Here is a 21,535-nt window from a genome sequence, read left to right as displayed (position 1 = left end):
AAAAAGTATTTCTCACTCTATGACACAGGATTTCACAAAAACCCTGCAGTTTTTTCTTTCATTTCTCCATAACCAGCAGGTAAAGCGAAACACTGTAGCAGGAAATATATTGGTTGCACTGAACCAAAGAATTAATTATTTTCTCAGGACTTGACAAGGAAGCTGAAAGAGTATGAAAGCTCTTGTGAAATCCAGCCAACATGGAATTCAACACTCTTCAATTCCTTATTTATTTTTTTTGAACAGGACAAGATAATTATTGGTATGAATATTGCCTACTATGCTTATACACATCCAACAGGTATTATATCCTCCTCTGATATGAGCAGTAACATTGCTCAAGAGGGAAAACTAAATTCCTACATCATGACATTCCTCATTCTACTGTCACAACTGTAAAAGTATTGTAAAATGACTCCTTTGGAACAGACAGTAGGGAAGAAGAGCTAAATGATAGAATAGGTATTTCTCTTCCTCCACCAAAACTCTTAGGATGGAAGTCCCTTTTACAGAATATGAATGAAACAAACAGAACATTATCTTATGTGAACCTAGACAACATTAAGCTCCTGCCTAGCTCAGAAGCAAAAGAAAGATAAATCAGATAATATGAACCTTGTTATCTATCCTTCTTCACAGTCTTTTTGGTGAGGGACAAATTCACAGAACTTCTGTGCTGAATGTTCCTCCCAGTTCAATCTTCTTTAATGATAGTGGAAGCTACTATGGCATTTCCCATTGAGAACCAGAAGAAAGCCTAGTGAAGACTGCTTTGAATTTATTTGTATCAAGAAGCTAAAGGCTGTGGCCATAAGTAGGTGCTCTTCTGGCTGCCTAGTACAACTAAATACTTTCTGGAAACCTTGCTGCTTCCTCTTGATCTCTGGGAATGGAAGACCAGAAGAGAAAAAAATGCAAGAAAGTATTATTTTATACAGCCAAAAATAGGGGCAAGAAGAAAAAGTTCCTTCAAGAATACAAAAAGAGCAATGAATAATCTAGATGTCTGAAATTTTGGCCTCAACCTTGCTTGTTTCAATGACCATAGATAGGGTATGACACAAGTCCTTCATGGTATATTTTCAATACAATGTACATAGTTTTTACCTAAATGAGATATGTAAGATCAGAATCAATGAATCAACACCATTATATGCCCCTAAGTTATTTTTTCATGGACAGCAGGTGAGCGGATGTCATTCCTCTGTTTAATCAGGAGTTAAAGCGTGTACAGTAATTCCTTATTTTCACAATATTCCTTCTGACAAAGATAACAACCATAAGAATGGCTCCCAGCTGGCTAAACCTGACATACAGGTTTTGTTAATAAAAAAATGCATGACTTAATTAATGAAATGGATCTATTAAGACTGTCCCCCAATCAACCAGTGGCCCCACCTACAGCTGAACTTCACATGACCTATCTTATGCAAAAAGAATTGTAATAACTTGCACTGGAAGCTGCTATAGAGGAAAGGTTGCTATGAAGAAAAAATATGACTTAGAAATGCATATAATGCCCCTAGAGGAGAAAGCACAGTATTTTCACTTCTACTCAGCGTTTTCCTTTACAGTGAATAATTGAAACACTTTTGCTAAACTGTGTAAAATTATTTCACAAAGAATAATTACATTTGATCTATTAGCACCTGATACTATCTATTGTCTAAATTGCTTGCATTCAATCCATGAGTAATGTCAACAGTATTAACGTCCATTATGGAAGAATTAGCTGAGTAAAAATAATTTTTAAATGTTTGCACCCCTTCTCTTTCAAAAGAAGTATCATTATACCAACATATTCTTAGATTATTTTTTAAGGCACGTCTTTATTTTAAAGTCTGCAAACTCAGGGTCTTTAAAATCACAAACAATTTTCCTGTTTTGTTCTGGCAAGCATAAATCTGTAGCAATCTACTCATTTTACACTCTTCTCTGTTCCATCTAGCTGTCCCACACTAATTGGCTGTCCAAATTCACCTCCATCAACTTTGGCAGGCTCAACACCTCCTTCAGAAAACCAGTTTTTTCCCCCCAGTCATAAAGAGCTGCACTGTTACAAACAGAAAAAAGGAACCCTGCAACATTTCTACAACAAAGTTATACATATACACATTACTTTGATCACACAAACACATATGCATGGCCCAAGCTGAAATAATGCAACAGCAGATACCTATTTTCTTCTCTCTTGCAGCCTCATTTCTATTTCAAAGATTTCCAAATTCGTGCTTGACTTTTAGCAGAGGAAATCCCATGAACTGTTTAAGATTACATTCTCACTGAAAGCAATGAATGCCACAGTCTTCTCCAGAATAAAAAGCTACTTTCTCTCCTTGGAATAGTAACTTTACAGTAATTTTGAGGAAGCAGGAGAAACAGTTGGTCATTAAACATTAAATGTATTAATGGGGCCCTCACAGTGTATGACTCATCTGGAAAAGGCAGTTCTGTACTTGCATTTCAGAAGGACTGCTGCAATACAATAGCTACTGTGATAAATTTAGGTTTATCTCACTTAAAATTTAGCAGAATCTAATAAAGAAAACTTAAATCAATGCACCTTCCAAAAAATGCATGAGTAGCACTATTTACATCTTACAGCTAGGGGAATTGAGAGGCAAAGAAAAAACATTCCAAAGGAGGCCTTTCATTTCCACTCTCCAAATGGAGACCTGCAGGACTTGGTGTTTACAACTTACAGGGACTTGCAGCTCCAGATGAAAACAATGACAAATCAGAACATTCAAAGCAGGAATCCCTCAAGCATTTTAGCAGCATGTGTAAAATAATCCACTTCTTCACATGCTGCTCTTGAAGTCCTGCTCAGCTCTCTGGAAAGCTCAGACCTGTGAATATGGGTGAAGGACTTGGTAGCACTGAGCTTCTGCAGAGCTGAGAAAAATGATCAAAAAAGCCCCAAACAACCCAACAACAAAACCCCCCCAAAAAACAACAACAACAAAAAAACAACAAACAAAAAAAACCCCAACAATAAAAAACCCCAAACAAACAAAACAAAACAAAACAAAAAAAACACCAAAAAAACCCCATGCTATACAGGATTCTGGCTTGGCTAGTAAAAAGTTTCATATGATGCCCTGGAGTGGAGGGAAAATGATTAATGTAAAGACTGATACATTAGGAGATATAAAGAGACACATAATTCCTAAGGCCAGAAATTCTGTTTGCTCTCAAGATATTGTGAATCTGTGCCTTATAGTTTTTTTTTTTAACCAGTCCTAGTTGCTCATGATCTATTGAGCCCTAAAATCATATCACTTTGATGAAAGCTTTGTGCATTTCCTTACTCTGAAGTTCTGACTCATTTAGGTGATTAGGAGGCAGAACAGTAACAGAGATAAAATAACAGGACCACTTCAGGGCACACTTAAGTCACTGTGAGAACTCTCAAGTCCAAGGTAAATATATCTGTTCATAAGGAACTTCAGAAATGGAGACACTAAGAGAAACAGGCATGTGTACTACATCCTGGGCTTTTAGTGTAGACTTTTGTCCTGTTTTGCCTATTTTGTAGCAAATGAGATCTTGTCTGAGGAAAAAAAAAATTAGTTCACAGGAATCTGAAGAACAGAAACAAAATACTTATGTCTAGAGCTAGGGAAAATATGACAGTTCAGAAGTAATTTGTAAGAGCAGAGTAGGTGACAGGATTTTGCAGATGGTGGACAAAAAGCTTTGGGACACAAAACCCAAATATTTTACAACAAACAGAAACCAAAATCAGCTCACCAAAATAATCAGAACCCAGAGTGTGATGCACTTTTATCAAAAAACAGTAGCATCTTGCTTATGTTTATGATGAATAAAATTCACTGGCAGTTCAGGTGCAGGCAAACCTTCAGAGGGAGGCTGAGAAAAAAGAAATGGAGTATGACATTGCTGGAGTAAATATGGTCTGTGTGGGGAAGAACTTCAGTTGCTGGCCCCATCAAGTCCTGACAAAAGGAATGTGAGAGCTGTTCCCAAGGTGAAAGAAGACAGGCTGAACAATGTGGCTAATGGGATCTCATTGAGCTAATGGGATCACCACGACTTGTTTTGCTTCTGTTGGTGCATGTCAAAAGTCTGATGTGTTTTAAAATACATTCTACAGCAGTAGGCTAAATCTTGAGGCATTTTGGAGGGAATTTACATATCTTCAGGTTTTGAGCCTTGTGTAGAAAAAGTCTGTGGGGTAAGAACACTTCAAGTTCAGAAATTTGCAAATCATAAGAGCAGATTCTCTTCTGTCAGACAAAGAAAAGAAAGAAACAGAAGGCTCAAGCATGTTAGTATCTTATTAAATAGGCATTTAATGCTGCTGCCTTCACATAAATCTGCAGAGGTTACAAACTCACACTTGCACAAGCCCCCAGTTGCTATCTCTCACAAGCCAGGTGTAGACAAGGAAATAAATGCAGCCACACTGTAGCATCCAACTATACATTTAGATTTGGCAAGTACTGACAACACTTGGGAATGCTGTAAGTAATATTACTGATTTCTAAAAGCTCTGAAGACTTGCTTAATGGTCTTGATTATGGTATCTGAAAGTATTCTAGGCTTATCCTTAGTCAACACATAAGGATGTAAAATTCAGGTCAACATGACCCAGCTTTGGCACCTGCAGTTAAACTATTGCTCCAGAAAATTACTAGTTTTTCAAAGGGGCACTTGTGGGTCCCTTCCCAGCTCCCTACATGCAAACTCAGGTGTCTAAATTTACATATATGAAACTGAAAATTCTGGCCTCACTGTTTAACAGGCAGATCTGCTGGGAGGTCTCTTGTAACCAGATTTTTTTAAAGCCTCATATTTATTGGACAGATACTGGCCCAATTCCAATCCACAACTGCAAACCCAAAGAAACAGCTCAGAGCAAACCAGCAGCCTTATTAGCTTTTAAAGATTTCATTTTCAAGAACTCAAGACCCTTTATTGACTAATGAAAGGTTGGGTCCCCAAGCCCACAGACTGATGTTGCTTGGAACATATTTTAATCATTTTGGAGTGCTAGCAGCCATCTGTCTAAAGAGCTTTGATCACATAAATGCACTCTGAACTGCAGCTCCAAACCCTGTCCAAAAGCCAAAGGGAACCCGCAGGCATGGCAACTTTGAGACAATTCAAAGCCCTGCACTGTGATAAGGCTGCTTTTATTATTTAGCACATCATTAGATTTAATGACACCACAGATAAGAGATACACTAAAAAGATACCATTGTCATTGCCTATCTTATAACAGCAACATCCAACTGTGACTTTGCTTTGTTTCTGCCCAACACTTGTTACTTACTATGCTATTCTAAAAGAATAGTTAAATGAAACAAAAGGATTTCTTTTCCTGCTGCAAACATCAGAAATAGTAAAAAAAAAAAAAGTACCTGACAAAACAAAAAATAGGACTTTGTTTTTATAATACTTTCCTGCTTAGTTAAAAACAAACAAACAAACAAAAAAAACCCCCACAAAAGGCAAGCAGAGAAATCCTAAATAATCTACTGTATTTTCAGTTTAGACTATTGACTTGTGGGAAGATACTGCTTGCACATATAAGCCAACTTCAAGTAGCACTGTATACAAATTTACATTGAAAAGAGAGAGATCCTTTACAGTTAAAGCTCTTAACATTATAGCATTTATAAACAAATTTTACATGATTTCCATTATTATTTCCCACTTTTCAAACAATCTAGCCATCTCAAAGCTTATTTTGTGGTGAGCAGCATTTTTTGTTGTGGTGCCTTGTGAATGGTACAGACACATGCTACTAACTATGAAAGCTTGGAAGCAATGACAGTGTCAGGCATGAAGCAAATACATTTTAATTATCAGAGTCAAGAAATTGCTCTCAAAAATCAAAGTAGAAGCCCTAAGAGAGTGGTAAAAACTGCATAAAAGTATCTCTCCTGATGACAGGAGAGACACAGTGGTGCACAGAGCATGACTTTATCTGCTCCAGAAGTCAGCAGCCTCAGTGAGCTCAACCCTGAGATTACAGTGCTTGCAGGTTTCTCTTCATTCTGAGATCTTGTTCCTGCTCTCATCCTCAGGACATTAGCCACCAGTAACCAGGAGAAACTTTTAGTGCTGTACAGTATAATAACATACTTTTCAATATACTGTCATACCAAGTGTGGCTAGCTAGCAGTGTGAAGAAAGTTAAATAAATTAATAAATAAATAGATAAATAAAAAAGAAATAAACCCTGCACTTCTTTGTCATTCATGAAAACATCTTCAGGTGGCCATTCTGTAATGCTGATACAGCATTGATTAAGAGAAAAGAAGACACAACCATAACATGAAATGGCTCAGGTAGTGGAAGAGCTTCTCTAAATTCTTTGCTTTCAAAGACAATACAACACTGATTGTTCAGTCAGCTCACTCCCTCCCTCTCCTTCTGTGGCTTTTCCTTCCAAACTCAGAGCCATAAAAGCTCCTCTGCTAGAGAGACAGCAGCTCCATAGTACTGCTCACATGCCTTTCTTGGTGGCATCAGGAAAGAAGACCAGTGACTGCTAGTTCTCCTTCCTGTCATGATTATGTAAACTGTTGCTTATAAAAGCAAACTATTACTAACATGTTACACTTCACTCAAACATCTGAGAGACTCTGAACTGAGCAAATCCCAGCAGGCCCACTTATTCACTGGAAAGCTGCAGCTGAAACTTCCAAGTTGGTCTCTACTCTCCTAAAAATGACAACTTTCACACCTATGCTGGAAGAACTACTCATACCAGAGGAATAACACATCATTATGGAATGCTGGACACAGGTTAAAAACCTCCCAAAACACAAGACCTCTACCACATTAGTTAGAAAAGCAGTTTGTGAATGGGAAGTTAAAATGGAAATTTTTCCAGTAAAAGGCATCAGCATGACATGCATGTATCTATTTAACAAAGGCTCTAAGTTTAGGCAGGAATTGAATAAAGAAAATACCTTACTCTTGACTTCTCTCTTTGTAAGCAAAACAGGTGGGCAGCCTTCTGTTTTGTGTTCTGTGACAGGCAGAAGACTTCTGCCACCTGCATTCTTGGATACTCCCTAAGTATCTAAGGAATACATTTTTCCACTGTAAGCAGTGTTAAGCACAGAGTAAAAAAAGCAATGTTATGTCTAGCACTGACTGAAAATTGCTCATGTAGAAAGTCTTCCCACCAAATATTTTTTAATTGGGAAATGTAAATTCCAACACAAAAAAAAAATTTGTTGTCTTCCTGTGGCATATTTCTAAGTGAAAAGTTTTCTTTCACCTTAGTATTTCAAATTGAAATGCCATTTTGTTTTAGTTCTTCAGCTGTAGAGAACTGAACTGAAACACATCAAAGTCATGATTTTTTGAAGTTATTGAATTGACATTTTAACATAAAAACATGTCCTGTAAAAAACCAACAAAAAATGAAATGGTATTTTAAGTCCTCCTGACAATGTTATTACTTTATTTCTAAATATCATATTAATAACAAAAGAATTCCCTTTCATACAATATTTATAGGGCAAGCCAAATTCTTTTTTCACACTTTTAGATTTTCTTCCTGACTTCTCATGGGGAAATCTGTCTTCCAAATACCTCTTATTACACACACGTTTTTCCTGTGTTTCTTTAACTTGCTCTAGAGAGTGCTGCTTCTTATTCTGTATCTGTTTTCCTTCTCTCATTTTAAAGCATTTTCATAGTCTCTAAAGGTGTTATGCAAAAGGGTAAAACTTCTTTTTCAGTTTATACAAATAAAGCAGCTGAAGCAGAGTTTAGTGATGTGATTCATCTATATTCATCCAGTATTTCAACATTTTAATGGTATAATCAGATTATGTAGCCTTCAGCCACATACCCTTTCTACCAGATAACAGATTTCATAATCCTGCATATGCTCTTTATAGATTCTTCAATTTTGATTTTGTGTATTCTTACATTGTATAGAATAGATACTAACTTTAGTGATCTCATCATCCTAATTTTTACAAGTATTTCTACAGGATTTCATTCTTCATATTGCTATCTGCTGCAAACTACCAGTAGCAGTCAGTGGGTTGACTGCAGGTAGCTCTTCCAGAGACTTTAAACCTTACAAGAACTCAGTTTTATTATGCTTAAATGACTTTGAAAAACAGCTCCTAGACATCTCTAACTATGTGCTTATTTCAAAAAGCACAGAACAAAGTTACTCCTCCTAAACTTCTCAGCTCAGTGAGGAACCAAGGAAGTCATAACAGAAAATCACATAGAGTAGAGGTAAAGGTGAAGGAATCAGCCAGGCAAAGGACAGCTGTGAACAGAATGGCAGCAGGGCCCTGTATACAGAGTCATGAGACCATATCAGCATCCAATGGCAAGGAATTCCTTTCTGTCAAGCAAACTGTTGCTCTTAGAGAAGAACAGAAACTCATGTGAAAAGGCCCATCCCAGCAAAAACGACAAAGTAAATGTTGTTTGAGTTCACATTACCCCACGACAGCAAATAAGTAGAGGAGAAGTTGGCTCAAGTCTGGTGCAATGCAGTGTAAGGACCTGTGCAGTACTTCTAGCCTTAATGTACTTGGCACAAAAAGTGACTGGCTGGTCCTCAACTAATTTGAAAAACTTAATAAACTTTGCCACTGTAACACCCAGTAACAGGAGCAGTACTGGAATTAGCATAGTGCATGGTGCAATTAAAACTGCATCACAGAGTGTGTTAGGTGCTTCAGTCCATATCCATGCTGCTTCCTCAAACCTGCTGCTTAGTGTTTCTATTGGCAAGGCACCTCTGAAGGCCAAGAGCCAGCCCCTGGAAACATCAGGCACTGTTTCATACTGGTCAGATCAATCCAACAGCAGCACAAGGCAATTTGAGTGTACAACATTCTGGTTGCAGGGATGGTGTGAGCTGGCTTGTTATTCCATCAGGTGCCTTGGATCTTTGACAGTTCAGTGCTTCCTCTCCCTCAAAGTTTTCATAAATCATTAAAGCTGAGTTGGAAATTGTTTTTCCATGCTGAATTTTTTTTTCTCAGTGAGATAGGAAAATTTTCAAAGTTCTGTCAGGACAAGAAGAAAATGTTTAGAAGTTGGTTTTTTTTTTGGTGTGTGTTTCTAAATGAACGAGAGACACAGAAAGCTTAAAGAGCACACTGTTGGCTAAAATATTTCATTGTAGGGCAAAAAAAGGACATCCCTCTGCCCCCAACAGGTTTGGACAATGACTCACCTTTTCATTGCCTACCAAACTGCCACTGTAAACACCAAGCCTAGGGTATATACTGGAGTTTCTTTCCACCATCCCTTTCTTTGCAAATGGCCAAACACTAATTGGACAATGGATGTGAGTCTGGTCTGCCATGCTCCCAAGAAACTTTAGATTTAATTCTGAAGTCAGTCTCTGTGACTACATTATTGTTAGAAAGCTGAATACATGTAAAAAGTGAGACAAAAATAAATTTCAATCTGGAGAACAAGAAGTGTGGAATTGGGGCAGGGACAGGAGGACAATAAATTCAATAAAGTGTGAAACAAACAAGGCTAACAAGGGAAGGCTCTGCCCCTACTGCTCACCTGCTCTAAGCCACTGGGAAATACAGCCATCCCAGTGGCACCAGTAAAACTTCATGCAGCTGCTTTCCAATGAGGAGCAGCTCACTGATCAGTCTTCCCCCCTTCAGCTGTCTAATCCAGTTCATGAAACAGCCCCCAAACCTTGGACTTTTATCTCCTCTAACACTAACAAGAGCTGTGATTGCACAAGCAATCAACTGACAAAGAAAAGAAGTCACAGGGAGACATAGGGGCTTACTAGTGGGAAAATGCTCATGAGACTACAGAGTGAGAAGGACCCACCTAAAATTCCAATTCTTTTGGGGCTGCAGCACCTCACTGGAAAGTGGCACAAAACAGAGGAGGAGACTGAATCCATAGATTCCAAACCCCAGGTCCAAATTATGAGGGTGTTGGCTCCTCTCACCCCCACAAACTGACTAAAAATTCACTGACCACGGGTTGCTGAGAGAAGATGTGGTTTTAACCAATCTGATTTAAAGACAGCAGTGTTTCCCCACCCCAATTTTCTACTCATTTTAACACTCAGTTCAATAAACAAACAGAAGGATGGTCCCTGCCTTTTTCTTGGTTGTAACAGAAGACAAACAAAAATCTTAGTGTTCCCTTCCAGAGTCATTTCTGTATGTTTGGCTGCATCAAACTGGAGCAGGTTAGGTTCCTCCAAAACATGTATTACACAGTCTCCACTGCATACCCAAGCCCCTCATCTCTTTGTTATGAAAAAGAACCTCTTCTGTGCTTGTAAGTAGGAAATTTAATGAGCTCAAGGTTTATGTTTAATGTCAGGTGTCTGAAACTCTTTGATAAAATAGAAGCTACTGCTGCAAGGACAGAGAATATTTAAAACACAACTTCTGTCTTCTCCATGATCTCCCCAAAATTGCTCTGCAAAAAGAACAGTGTGGTTTACAGTGACATCATTACTTGCTTATTCTCCTTAATGACTGTAATTACACCATGTTATGTCTAAAACAACTAGTACAGAAACAATGACAGTAACTGCCAGAACAGAAGCAAGCAGACAGGATGAAAAGAGCAGGAAAATGAGTCAACGGCCATAACTGAAAAGGCAAGATAAAAAAACACCAAACCAGGTATGAAAAGACCAGTTCTCTGAGGTAAACTGCTAGGACAGGTGCTCAAGGTAGTCTGCTATTGCTTTAGAGGAAGGACTGACATCACCACTCTGCATTAGTGGCTTAAGCTTCACCAATCCCACTGTAAATGGGTTCCAGTTCATTTAGGCTGGAACACTGGATGTTAGAGCAGCTCAATCTTCTGCTACATATCGTGGTCCCCTGAGGGAAATCTAGACTGAGAGAACTCTGAAGAAGACTGAGAGATAGCAGAACAAACAGGCTGAAATGTTTGACAGGGGTCAGTCAGAGTACAGGAATCTGACTATTTAGGCTATTTATTGTATTCTGACTTGCTACTGCAGTGGCTGTGAAGATGAATACTGACTTGTTAGGTAGAAATAATTTATAGCTTTTAATAGTCCTTAAAACTGGACTGAGAGCAACATTCTCACAACAAGAATTACACCATTCTATATCCATACACAGAGTCCATGCAGCAGGATTGAAATGGCACCACCTGAGTATTACATGCCATACCATCAGTCTTGAAACTGTAGAATGGAAGTAAATTAAACACACACAACTGTATCCAAAGCTTGAATAGAAAAGTCTTTTTATCCAGCACTAGAAGTTATGGCTTAAAAATATTTTTCTTCATCTATTTCTCCTGTTACAGGGTGATTCAGTTCTGTAGTTAAAATAAAAATTGAGTTTGTCCCTGTGCCTACAAGTCCTTCATTTGGGGAAATAATAAAAAAACCTTCTTGATATCCTACTTTCACATCTATCAATCTCAGTCTTTAAAAAAATGAACTTCCATGTGATTTTACTAGAGACTTTGTGGGAAAAACATGAGGTTCTCCATAAAAACAACTGCTATTTGGGCCATTTGCTTGTGCCACTTAAACATGAATCCCAAGTATTCCAGCTGAAGTACTGTAAGCATTGAAACTTGTAGATTTAAATTCTGTTAAGTCTCTTCAATAGTTTTTAACTTATAAAGTGCTACAACTGGTCAGGGAGCAAGAAAACTGTTGGCATTGCATGCAGAGAAGCTACTCATATTAACTGAGTTTGAATTTAAAAAAACCTATTTCAGGTAATTGTACTTATTAGTACAAAGGGTTGTACTGAAGTTATTCTTCTATTTCACTGTTGAGAACCATCTCATAACTGTAAAATAAACCATCTTTTTCTCCCATGCTCAATGTAACTTATAGACTCCAACTATTTTGCAACATTATACTGCTTTTGACAGGGATACAGTTAATTTTCTTCATAGTAGCTGGTATGGGGCTACATTTTGGATTTGCATTGGGAAAGAAGTGTTGCTACCACCTGGATGTTTCAGTTATTCCTGAGTAGTGCTCACACAGAGTCAAGCCCTTTTCTGCTTTTCACACCACTCCAGCAATGAGCAGGCAGAGGGTGCCCAAGAAGTTGGATGGAGACAGAGCTGGAACAGCTAACTCCAACTGACCAAAGGCACATCCCACACCATATGGTGTCACACTCAGCACATAGATCTAGGGGAAGAAGGAACCTGATTATAAAAATGGACAGATCATATAACTGAAAAATATGCAAATAAAAAGCTTGCAATGATGTTCAAACAACAGAGGTATGTGAGAAAGAGGTAGTGGGATTAACACTCCCATGTACTCCAAAACTGGTTATTTGGATATAGACACCTTTAGTCACTGAGGATCTTATGATTTGCATTAATCTCTAGCTTAAAACACTGTGTTGAAACAATATATTAGTAAGCTAGAAACTCTATGCTATTCCTAACTCTTATGCAAATTTTAATTTCTGGAATGTATTTTTGAGTTAGCATCCAGAAAACGCAATTTTCTTTTTGAAACTTGACACAGAGACAACACAAGAAAAACAAACAAAAGCACAGAACTTGCCAAACTTTATTTGCAGCCAGCTTCTTGTTCCTTATGTATCTGAATTAAATTCTTCCTCCTTTTTAATTCCATTTCATTTCTGTGCCCTTTCTAAAGAAGATTGAAATAGTTCTAGGATATGCATTCTTTTCAGAAAGTCAAAAGTCAGAGGAAAACAAATGTTTCTTCATATATCTGCAAAAGCTTATTTTAATTTTGGTTTAGGTCATTCTGGCATTCCATGAAGTTCCAGTTTCAGTTAAGACTCACTTTTCACCTCACCTGAAGTGTGGTTTACAACACAGCCTTCTTTCACAGTTGGAGGAAAATAATGAATGTCTTCAAACAGCAGCAGCTACCAGATTAGAGAATTGTAAAATAATAAGTTGGAAGTGACCACTGGCAGTCTCCAGTCCAACCCAACTTCTTCTCAAAGTGATATCAATATGAGATCAAATCACATTGCTCATGACTTTATCACATTAGACACTGAAAATCTCCAAGGATGGAGATGGTAAAACCTCTCTGGCAACCTGTTCCAATGATGGAGAGCCCTCGTGGTGAAAACCTTTTCCCTTGTAACCTGTCTGAAGCTCTCTTGTTTCAATTGAAGTCAGTTGTTTCTCACCCTGTTGTCATGGAGCACTGTGAAGAGGCTGCACAGACTCTGTCAGGCTGCCATTAGGTCTCCCTGGAGCCAGCAAAGAAAGGAATATTTTTTCTTTCCCAGGCTGCACAAGAGCAGCACCCTTGGTCTCTCTTTACATTGCAAATGCTATGGCTTCCTGACCATACCAGCTGCCCTCTGTCAAACTTGCTCCAATTTATAGATGTCTTACTTTTACTAGGGACCCAAAACTGGATGCAGTATTCTAGATACCAAGATACCAAGAATCTTTCCTCTGGAGAACATAAAAAGAGATTTTTTTTCTCCTGAAGGTCTCCACTTGTTTCCCTCCTTTGTGCACACCTGCATGTAACTCACTTGACACATACAGACCTGGACCTAAGTATCTCTCCCCTGATTTTGTATAATAAAATGATACTTTGCTTTTCCTGGATTATCTAATGTTAGTGAAAGGCATAAAAATGCACATTTTAATGTTTTGTTGCACACATACACATCCAAAACAGTTAACACATGCACACAACCATTACTTTTGTGACCAAATCCTTAAAATGTTACTGTGTGCTATGGCACAAGTACAGGAGATATAGGTATCACTTGTATGCTTTAAAGTGAGCCTCTAGTTCTTTAGGTTTCCTTTGCTGTTGTCACACATTTTGTTTTGCTTTGTTCTGTTTCATTTATTTGTTTTTGTTTTCTTAAATTTGCTTCTTCTAAGTTAAAGGATAATACTGGCTTAAGACAGGAAGTGTAAAAATCTGGCAAAGACATGAGAGAACAGCAGGTGAAGGGAATGTGCACTCAGCATTGTCACATTGCAGCTTTACAGTTCAGATGAACACTGGAGCATGTGTGGAAGCCTATATTTTGCTCACTGGCGAATTCTAAAATCCAAAAAAGAGAAACAGCTTCAGGGAATGCAGTCTTGAACAGCAAATCATAAACTCCAGGGAAGAAACTCCAGGGAATGCACTCTTGAACAGCAACTCACTTGGATCAAAGCAGCAAACTTCCACCTCAGTTCAAAACAAACTGTCTAAAGACACTCTAAGGGCTTATTCTAGACTACCATAGCATGGCAAGAACTATGAGGAAATAAAAAGACCCAGCAGAAATCTATACATTCCACACACAAAACAGAGTGCAAATTTTCATTCATTTTGGATGGCTTGGGAAATGCACTGTCTACCTTGTCATTCATAATTACTGTGGCCATCCTACCCTTAGCCTGGTACAGTCCCCAAAGCTTTATGGACATGTGTCATATACTCTTTTCTGTCTAATTTGGCATGTGTTTAAAGTACTGCCACACTGCTAGATGACAAGGGCTGTAGATGTTCATGTAGCTTATAGGAAACTGTAACCAAAATGTTAAGGATTTCATAAGACTCCTCATTAATTTCTAAACAAGTCAAAAGATAGTCCTGAGACATCAAATGTTGCTGCTTATGCACTTAGAGGAGTCCCTGCTGCCTTTTACAACCCTTGCAGGTTCAGCTCCAGGTGGCCTCTGGCTTTCCAAGTCATGTCTTTGTGTGCAGTTTCCATATAGAGAGGTTGTGGAATCTCCATACCTAAAGACTTTCAAAGCCCCTCTGGGTGTGGTCCTGGGCAACCAGGCTTCAGTGGCCCTGCTTGAGCACAGGTTGGACAAGATGACCTCCAGAGGTCCCTGCCAACCTCAATCAGCCACTCTGTGGGTCCACTTTGGAGCACATTAGCCTCCAGAACAGGGAGGTAGGTAGCAGATAAAATCTACTTTAGATGTTATAACTTCTATAAATCATAGTGATAGGTGAGTTCTTGCCCCAGGGGATAATCAGGTGAGCATTTCCACACCTTACAGATACATTTTGCAAATGCTGTCAGCCAACTTCCACTGAAATTCTGACTGTTCAAATCAAGTGCCACAAGTTAATAACATGGCAAATTCTAATGCAGATTCCTGCAAGCCATTATTGTTAATACATCTGGAATTTAAAGCATTTACAAAAGTAAAAGGCCATTGCTCCCTACTACACTTCTTAAATATTGTATATTAATGCAAACTTGATAGGCTATGCCAAAAATATAATTCAAAAATCATTAAAAATCTCCTACAATGCACATAGATCAACACAAGCAAATTCTAAATTTTTGAAATATCAATTTAAAAAATCGCATTTCAGTTTTTAAATTATTTAAAAAACCCCATTTAAATGAGTAATAAGGGCACCATAATAAATTCTTTCTAGCTTGGTAAATCATACCATAATTTGTGCACACACTAAATGCTGACCAAATTCATTAAATGCAATAATCACAAATTGCTTGGGGTTTCTATTCACTATTAACAGGCTTTAAATAAATGCCTATGAGATTTAGGAACAAAAGTTGTTTTTAAAACTCCCCTCCAAGGTTTTAATAAACTTAATGAGAAGGGGAAACTTGAAAAACCTCTAGAAACCCGAGTATTTTTCACTTTGATTGCTGAAACACTGAAAACATACACAGTTCTGCTATTGCAAATGCTTTTTAGACATAAATAACTAGTCCTCTTTATTTCCAATGAGTATAGTATTCACACTATATTTATTATTTACCTCTGTAGCCCACATCCCTCATCACAGACATTCAGCCTTCAGATTCACAATTTTCTGCTGTGTTGATGCCAATTCTCCTGCCTTTAACCTGCTGGCAGCTCTGTATCCCCTCTCACACAGGAGGTCAGGATGAAATGAGAGCTGTAACCCAACATCACTCCATAAAACAACCTAACTCCTTCACTGGACCACACAGAGCTTTTCCTTAGGGACTAAAACCCACTGATCCACACAAATGTTCAGTGCAGCCCACCTAAAATAATGAGAATGGGTATTTCTCTCATTCTACATACTACTACAGAACATAGGGAATTAAAGGACACATATATTGGGATTGAAGAAGAAAACAGTCTTTTAGAATTACAGATTTTATTACCTTAAAACCTATATTGACTAAGCTAGGTATGTGCATGCAAACAGGGAAGAAACAAGCATTTACATAATCTGGTTCTTTTGTCCATGGTTTTTTTAAGTGATCACATTGACATAGGACAGCTTTTTAGTATGAAAATCAAGCATCACCAACTTTTCACTTCCCTTAGAAGAAACTAATATAAAATTTAGGCTATAAGAAAGGGACTCCTATTTCAAAGAGATGGCTGGTGAGCAGTAAAGCAGAAATGCAAGCTTTGATTCATTGATGTATTCACATTTTCCCAACAAATACCTATTTGATAAGGCCATTTCCTCACTCAGTCAGACATGGTACAGAAAATTTCCCCTATGAGTCACTCATTCATATTAGAATCAATCATTTTACCTGTAATAAACACGCAATGTTTGGATTTCATCTTCCAGTTTTTTGCACTGTTGAAGAGCAGCTTCCTTCTCTTGTTGCAGAGCTATCAATTCTGCCTGTGAAATGATAAACAACTGATAACCAATTTGTTCAGAATACCCATACTTTTTTGAAAACATATCATGCATATAATTTCAACCATTATTTAATTGCACACAGTATAATAGAGTTATACTGTTATCTAGCATAGTGTTGTGGTTTTACCCCAGGCAGGAATTAAATATCATGCAGCTGCTTGGTCACTACCCCTTCCTCCCAGTGATGGGCATGGTGAGAACAAGAAAAGCAAAGAAAATCAAACTTGTTGATTGAGATAAGAACAGTTAAATAATTGAAACAAAGTAAAAATAATAATAATGATACTAATACGAGTAATTGTAATAAAAAGGAGAGGGACAGAGGGAGACAAATCCCAAGACAGACAAGTGATGCACAATACAACTGTTCACCACCTCTGACTAATGCCAAGCCTGTCCCTGGGCCCTGACACACCCTTTCCTGGTAACTCCCCCCATTTTATATACTGGGTGTGATGTTCTATCACACAGAATGTCCCTTTGGCCACTTGGTCAGTTGTCCTGACCATGCTCCCTCCCGGGTTTTTGTGCACCTCCTCACTGTCAGTGCAGAAACAATGAAAGTCCTTGACTTGGGGCATGCACCACTTAGCAACATCTAAAACATCAGTCATCAACACCATTTGCATAAGGAATCTAAAACAGAGCACTGTACCAGCTAGCAGGAAGAAAATGAGCACTAACTTAGCCTGTTTAATTCTTATGAAATATTCTTCCTTTTTCTAGCATTGAATTTGTTTCTAGTTGTTTGGGTTTTTTTTTTTCCCTAGAAGAATTATGTTTTAAATGGCTTCTCCCATGCATACAGACAGTTTTTTGAATACCTAAGGTTAGAACTCCTCAGTTCAGTCAGGTGCTAATCAGCAAACATATTTCATATGATATATGTGTAGGTATACTGCAAAATGGTTGACCAACATATAGAAAGTGAAGCAAAGCCCTTGGCCATGAACTACTGACACAGACTCTGGTCTGCACTTTGTCCCTGGCTGCTAAGGGCAGCTCCCATGGTGGCAGCCCCTGGCTGCTGTTAGCAGCAGAAGAGCTGCCAGCTGCCTGGACCCTGAGCAGTGCAGGGACTGCAGAGGCAGCACACACCGGGATCTGGGTGCATTCTCACCCAGGATCTGGTTTATAGAAGGGTGAGGGAATCCCTGAGCAATCAGTCATCTCCCATCTGTGAACCCACTGGACACTCCCCCTCTTGCCCTTGGTTTTCACTGAAGGGAGTGTGACTCATGACTACAATGGAAATTGCAGCATGTGGCTTGCAAGTCAGGAAGGTAGCCAGCCCCAACAGGCCCTACAGTAAAGAGAAGGCAGTGAGAAATAAGTATTCATGCATATTTAATACAGGTCTATAGCTTAATCACCATTAATTTTAAAAGTCCAGTTTCAATAGCACTGCAGGACTGCCTTGAGGGCCCAGGTACAACATAAATTATTTTAAAATCAGTAGATGATTTATTGTTGTAACAACAAATAGGACCAGGCTTCCACAGCAATTCCTTGACACATGAGCCCAAGCATTGGGCTGTTTTCCAATGTTTTTAATTCATGGTGTAAGTTATTAATTGCACAAATTGTAGGGCCCTTAACCAAGAGGCACATGTGTGAGAAATGCCAACTGTGGATTCTGCCAACTTTTCAGGACAGTGTTGCGGAAAAGTCTCCTGGTAAATTAAAGACCTGTTATATGAGCTACAAACCCATGAAGGGAAATGCACACAGTTCAGCCTCTAAGCCTGCCAAACTCTCTGAATAATCATGAACAACTCTGCCTGTATGCCTCAAAATCTCTCGCCTAAAACAGGGCTCCCACTTGCTTCTGCTTCCTGTTTGTCTCTTAAGACTGCAAGTCTTCAAGGCAGGTGTTTTACTGTTTACTGTCAACTCCCAGTCATCTATGGGCAATTCATTCTGCTGGTTGATTAATCATGTCCTGGATACTTGGCTGATTCCTGGCAAATTTTATTGAACTCTGCACTGCACAAATGCAGCTACACAAGCAGTCTCTGAACCGTGCTGCTCGGTGGGTCATGTTGCACCCAGGGCTTTGCACTGCCCAGGTACAGGACCCACTGCTGTAATTGCTCCTGTGAGAGACATCCATAAAATTTCAACAGGAAGTTCCCTGGTGAATAAAAACTTTCTTACTATATGGGGGGGCGTTCCTTCAGTTTTAAAAGCAGAAAGTGTTAATGTTTAACAACTGAGTGACAGTGGTTTTGAGCTTCTGATACTGAAAACAATGTACTGGATGCTGGCAAGCCCTAACTTCTGTCAGCAAGAGGTTAAAATCCTCTGCAGGTGAGCCTCTTGCCTGGTGTAGCTTGCTGCCTTGCAAGCAGAACTCACAGAACACAAGATGTTAGCCAAACCAAGCTATTTTCTGTAATTATACTGTTCTGTAGGTGAAACAACATTCTTAAAAATTGGAAAACACGCTTGAATCAAAGTAGGTGGTTTGTTCTAGAGGCCAGTAATTAACATCCTTGCCAATTTTCAGTGTACTGTGAAGTGTGATTGAAATGGTAGACTGGAAGGAAATGTTTGCAGCTGACACACCTACTCAGAGAGATTAACGGTTAGTCTCTTTGGAGAACTATCATAAAACATACACCTAATGTTCCACTTGCCTTTCAGGACAAGAGTCAGAGGCACCAGAGTCTTAAGACTATTATTTATGTCAGTTTTGCAGCAGAAAAAACTGCACTGATTTGACTGGGTTTGCATCTGGGTTTGTACCAATAAAAATAACAGCAGACTCAGGTTCTCTGGATTTTCAAAAACCCAACAAACCCAAGAGCTACAAAAAGTGAAGGGAAGAAAAATAGACATTTGTTAGCTTCCTCAGTAACTTCTAGTGGAGTTGATACTCGGAAGCTTCATGAGACCAACAAAAATCCAAGCCCAAGTGTCTGTGCACAGCATGCAGCCATGTGACAAAATGACCCATTGTTCACAGGCCTGAAGGGTGGTAAACACAAATAAATCAGTCAAATATCCTCCCAAGGCAGAGATTTAACAGTGCCCATCACAAAGTTAAATTGCTAACTAAAATAATGGCATCTGCTCTACTCTAAAGAATTTGGAAGACTCCTAAATATAAATTGAAATCCATCCATAGTGCATATGGCAAAAATCCTGCATGAGCTCACCTCTAGTAATAACAATAGCTGCTTGAGAACTTTTAAACAAAATATTGTTCCTCTGGAAAATGTCAAGCTGTGGAAATCAGAACTTTTCACAGAAATTGTTTTGTTTTGATTAAATTGTTTTGGAAGGTAGGGTAAAGAAGAAGCAAGAAGAAGAATTACACTCAGGTTCCTCTGGTGCTGGTTTCCCCTAAGAAAGTCACTTTAGAAGTGAGCTTGATCACCTTTAGGCATAGGTGTCACTCTCAGCAAAGTTCCTGTTTAACCCTGAAAGGGTATTCTGATCACTTAGATACTGTGAAAAAAATATTTCTGAAGATTTGTTTTGTCCAGAAGTTCCTACACTTTCATAGTTGGTTTAATGTGGATAGTTCCCATTCTTTATCCTCATATCCACCTCCCTGCAAAGCAGAATTCTTGTTTCTTTACTTTCTCACTTTGAATTTTAGCAGTTATTTGGTGAAAATTCAAATTTTCCAATTAAATATAAAACCTAATTGCTACCTATCAAACTTAAAATAGCTGATCTCAACTAGAACAAGAAAATCTCAGTACTGATCTTTTTGCTGTTGCTTTTGCCTCAAAACATTTAAAGGAACAATGTTACGTGTTTTCTGACCGCAAATTTGGAAAAATACAAGGCTTAAGCAAAGGAAATCAGAGGGTAAAACTAGTTTTATCTTTTCCTAATTCATCTAGGACAAACATAAGCAACCTCAACTCTAATCTAAATTGAAAGAGGTAAGAACACACAGCATCCTATGCTGTCAGGTTCTCTTTGGAACCTCACCTTTGTGTGAGTGATGGCTTTTGTAAGACTTTTCAATATCCAATGGAAGGGAAATAAAGTTTAATAGCATTATTTTAATTGAGTTATTTTCTCATACACTTGTAGACAGCACATATATATTCCTATAAATATATATATATTTATACCAGGTATTTATTTTACCTTTCTGAGATAGGCTAAACAAACAATCTTTTCTGTTACCTCTCACTAAGCAGGGTCTTCATTACTGTGATCACTTTAAACACATCTCTCCTTAGTACTCTGAACTTATGCCACTGGAAACCTCTTACCTGACACATTCTTGCATTCTTTTTGCTTACAGTCACCCTGCAGCCTGTTCTCCTACACACTTATTACCCAGTTGACAGTGGAAACTCTTATTAATCTTGAAAAGATAATACCTTTCACTTGGCACCAAAATTCCACCCTACTGCTTTTGTTTTTCCAGTACTTGAGGCCATCCCAATCTTTCTGCAAGACAGCTTGAACCGACTTTGTATTAATAATATCTCCACGTCTTATTAAAACAACTCCCAGCTCTGTGTCATTGAGCAATTTTGCTGGGACACTGCTGCTCTTCATGCCAAAGGTTCTCAATGACAGCATTAAAGAAAACTGGTTCAGCACCAACTGGTAAGAAATTGGAGAGAAATTCCACTAGTGAAATCCTTGGACCTTAACATTTCTTCCTTCAAAGCTGTTTGCTGCTGCCTTTCTGCTAACTAGTTCCTTATTGCCTTTGACTAATCCCTCATCTCCTTCATGGGTACATGACATTTTGCAGACAGACGTGAGCTAAACGTGCCCATTCTTCCAAACAAGAGACACTGGATGAACCCAGTTAACAGCAAGCAGCATTTCCACATTAAGCTTGTGCCTGCTTGTAAAATAACAATATACACATTCCCCACTGTAATTAATAATTTTCCATATGGCACAACCTACAAGCTTATGTGTCAGGTTATATTAAAAATGTTTCCTTGTCTA

General features: G+C 38.4%; 1 protein-coding gene across 1 annotated transcript in view; it reads right to left on the bottom strand.

Moving 5' to 3' along the window:
- Positions 1 to 21,535, bottom strand: part of MIPOL1 (mirror-image polydactyly 1) — a 178,138-nt gene that overhangs the window by 29,821 nt on the left and 126,782 nt on the right. Inside the window, exon 11 of the mRNA XM_056492662.1 lies at positions 16,485 to 16,579. Within this exon, the coding sequence (XP_056348637.1) occupies positions 16,485 to 16,579 (95 nt within the window). The remainder of the gene's footprint in view (positions 1 to 16,484; positions 16,580 to 21,535) is intronic.

This window comes from Oenanthe melanoleuca, chromosome 5 (genome assembly GCF_029582105.1).
Source record: "Oenanthe melanoleuca isolate GR-GAL-2019-014 chromosome 5, OMel1.0, whole genome shotgun sequence".
In the NCBI taxonomy this organism is placed as follows: domain Eukaryota; kingdom Metazoa; phylum Chordata; class Aves; order Passeriformes; family Muscicapidae; genus Oenanthe; species Oenanthe melanoleuca.
This window is presented reverse-complemented; position numbering and strand designations above follow the sequence as displayed.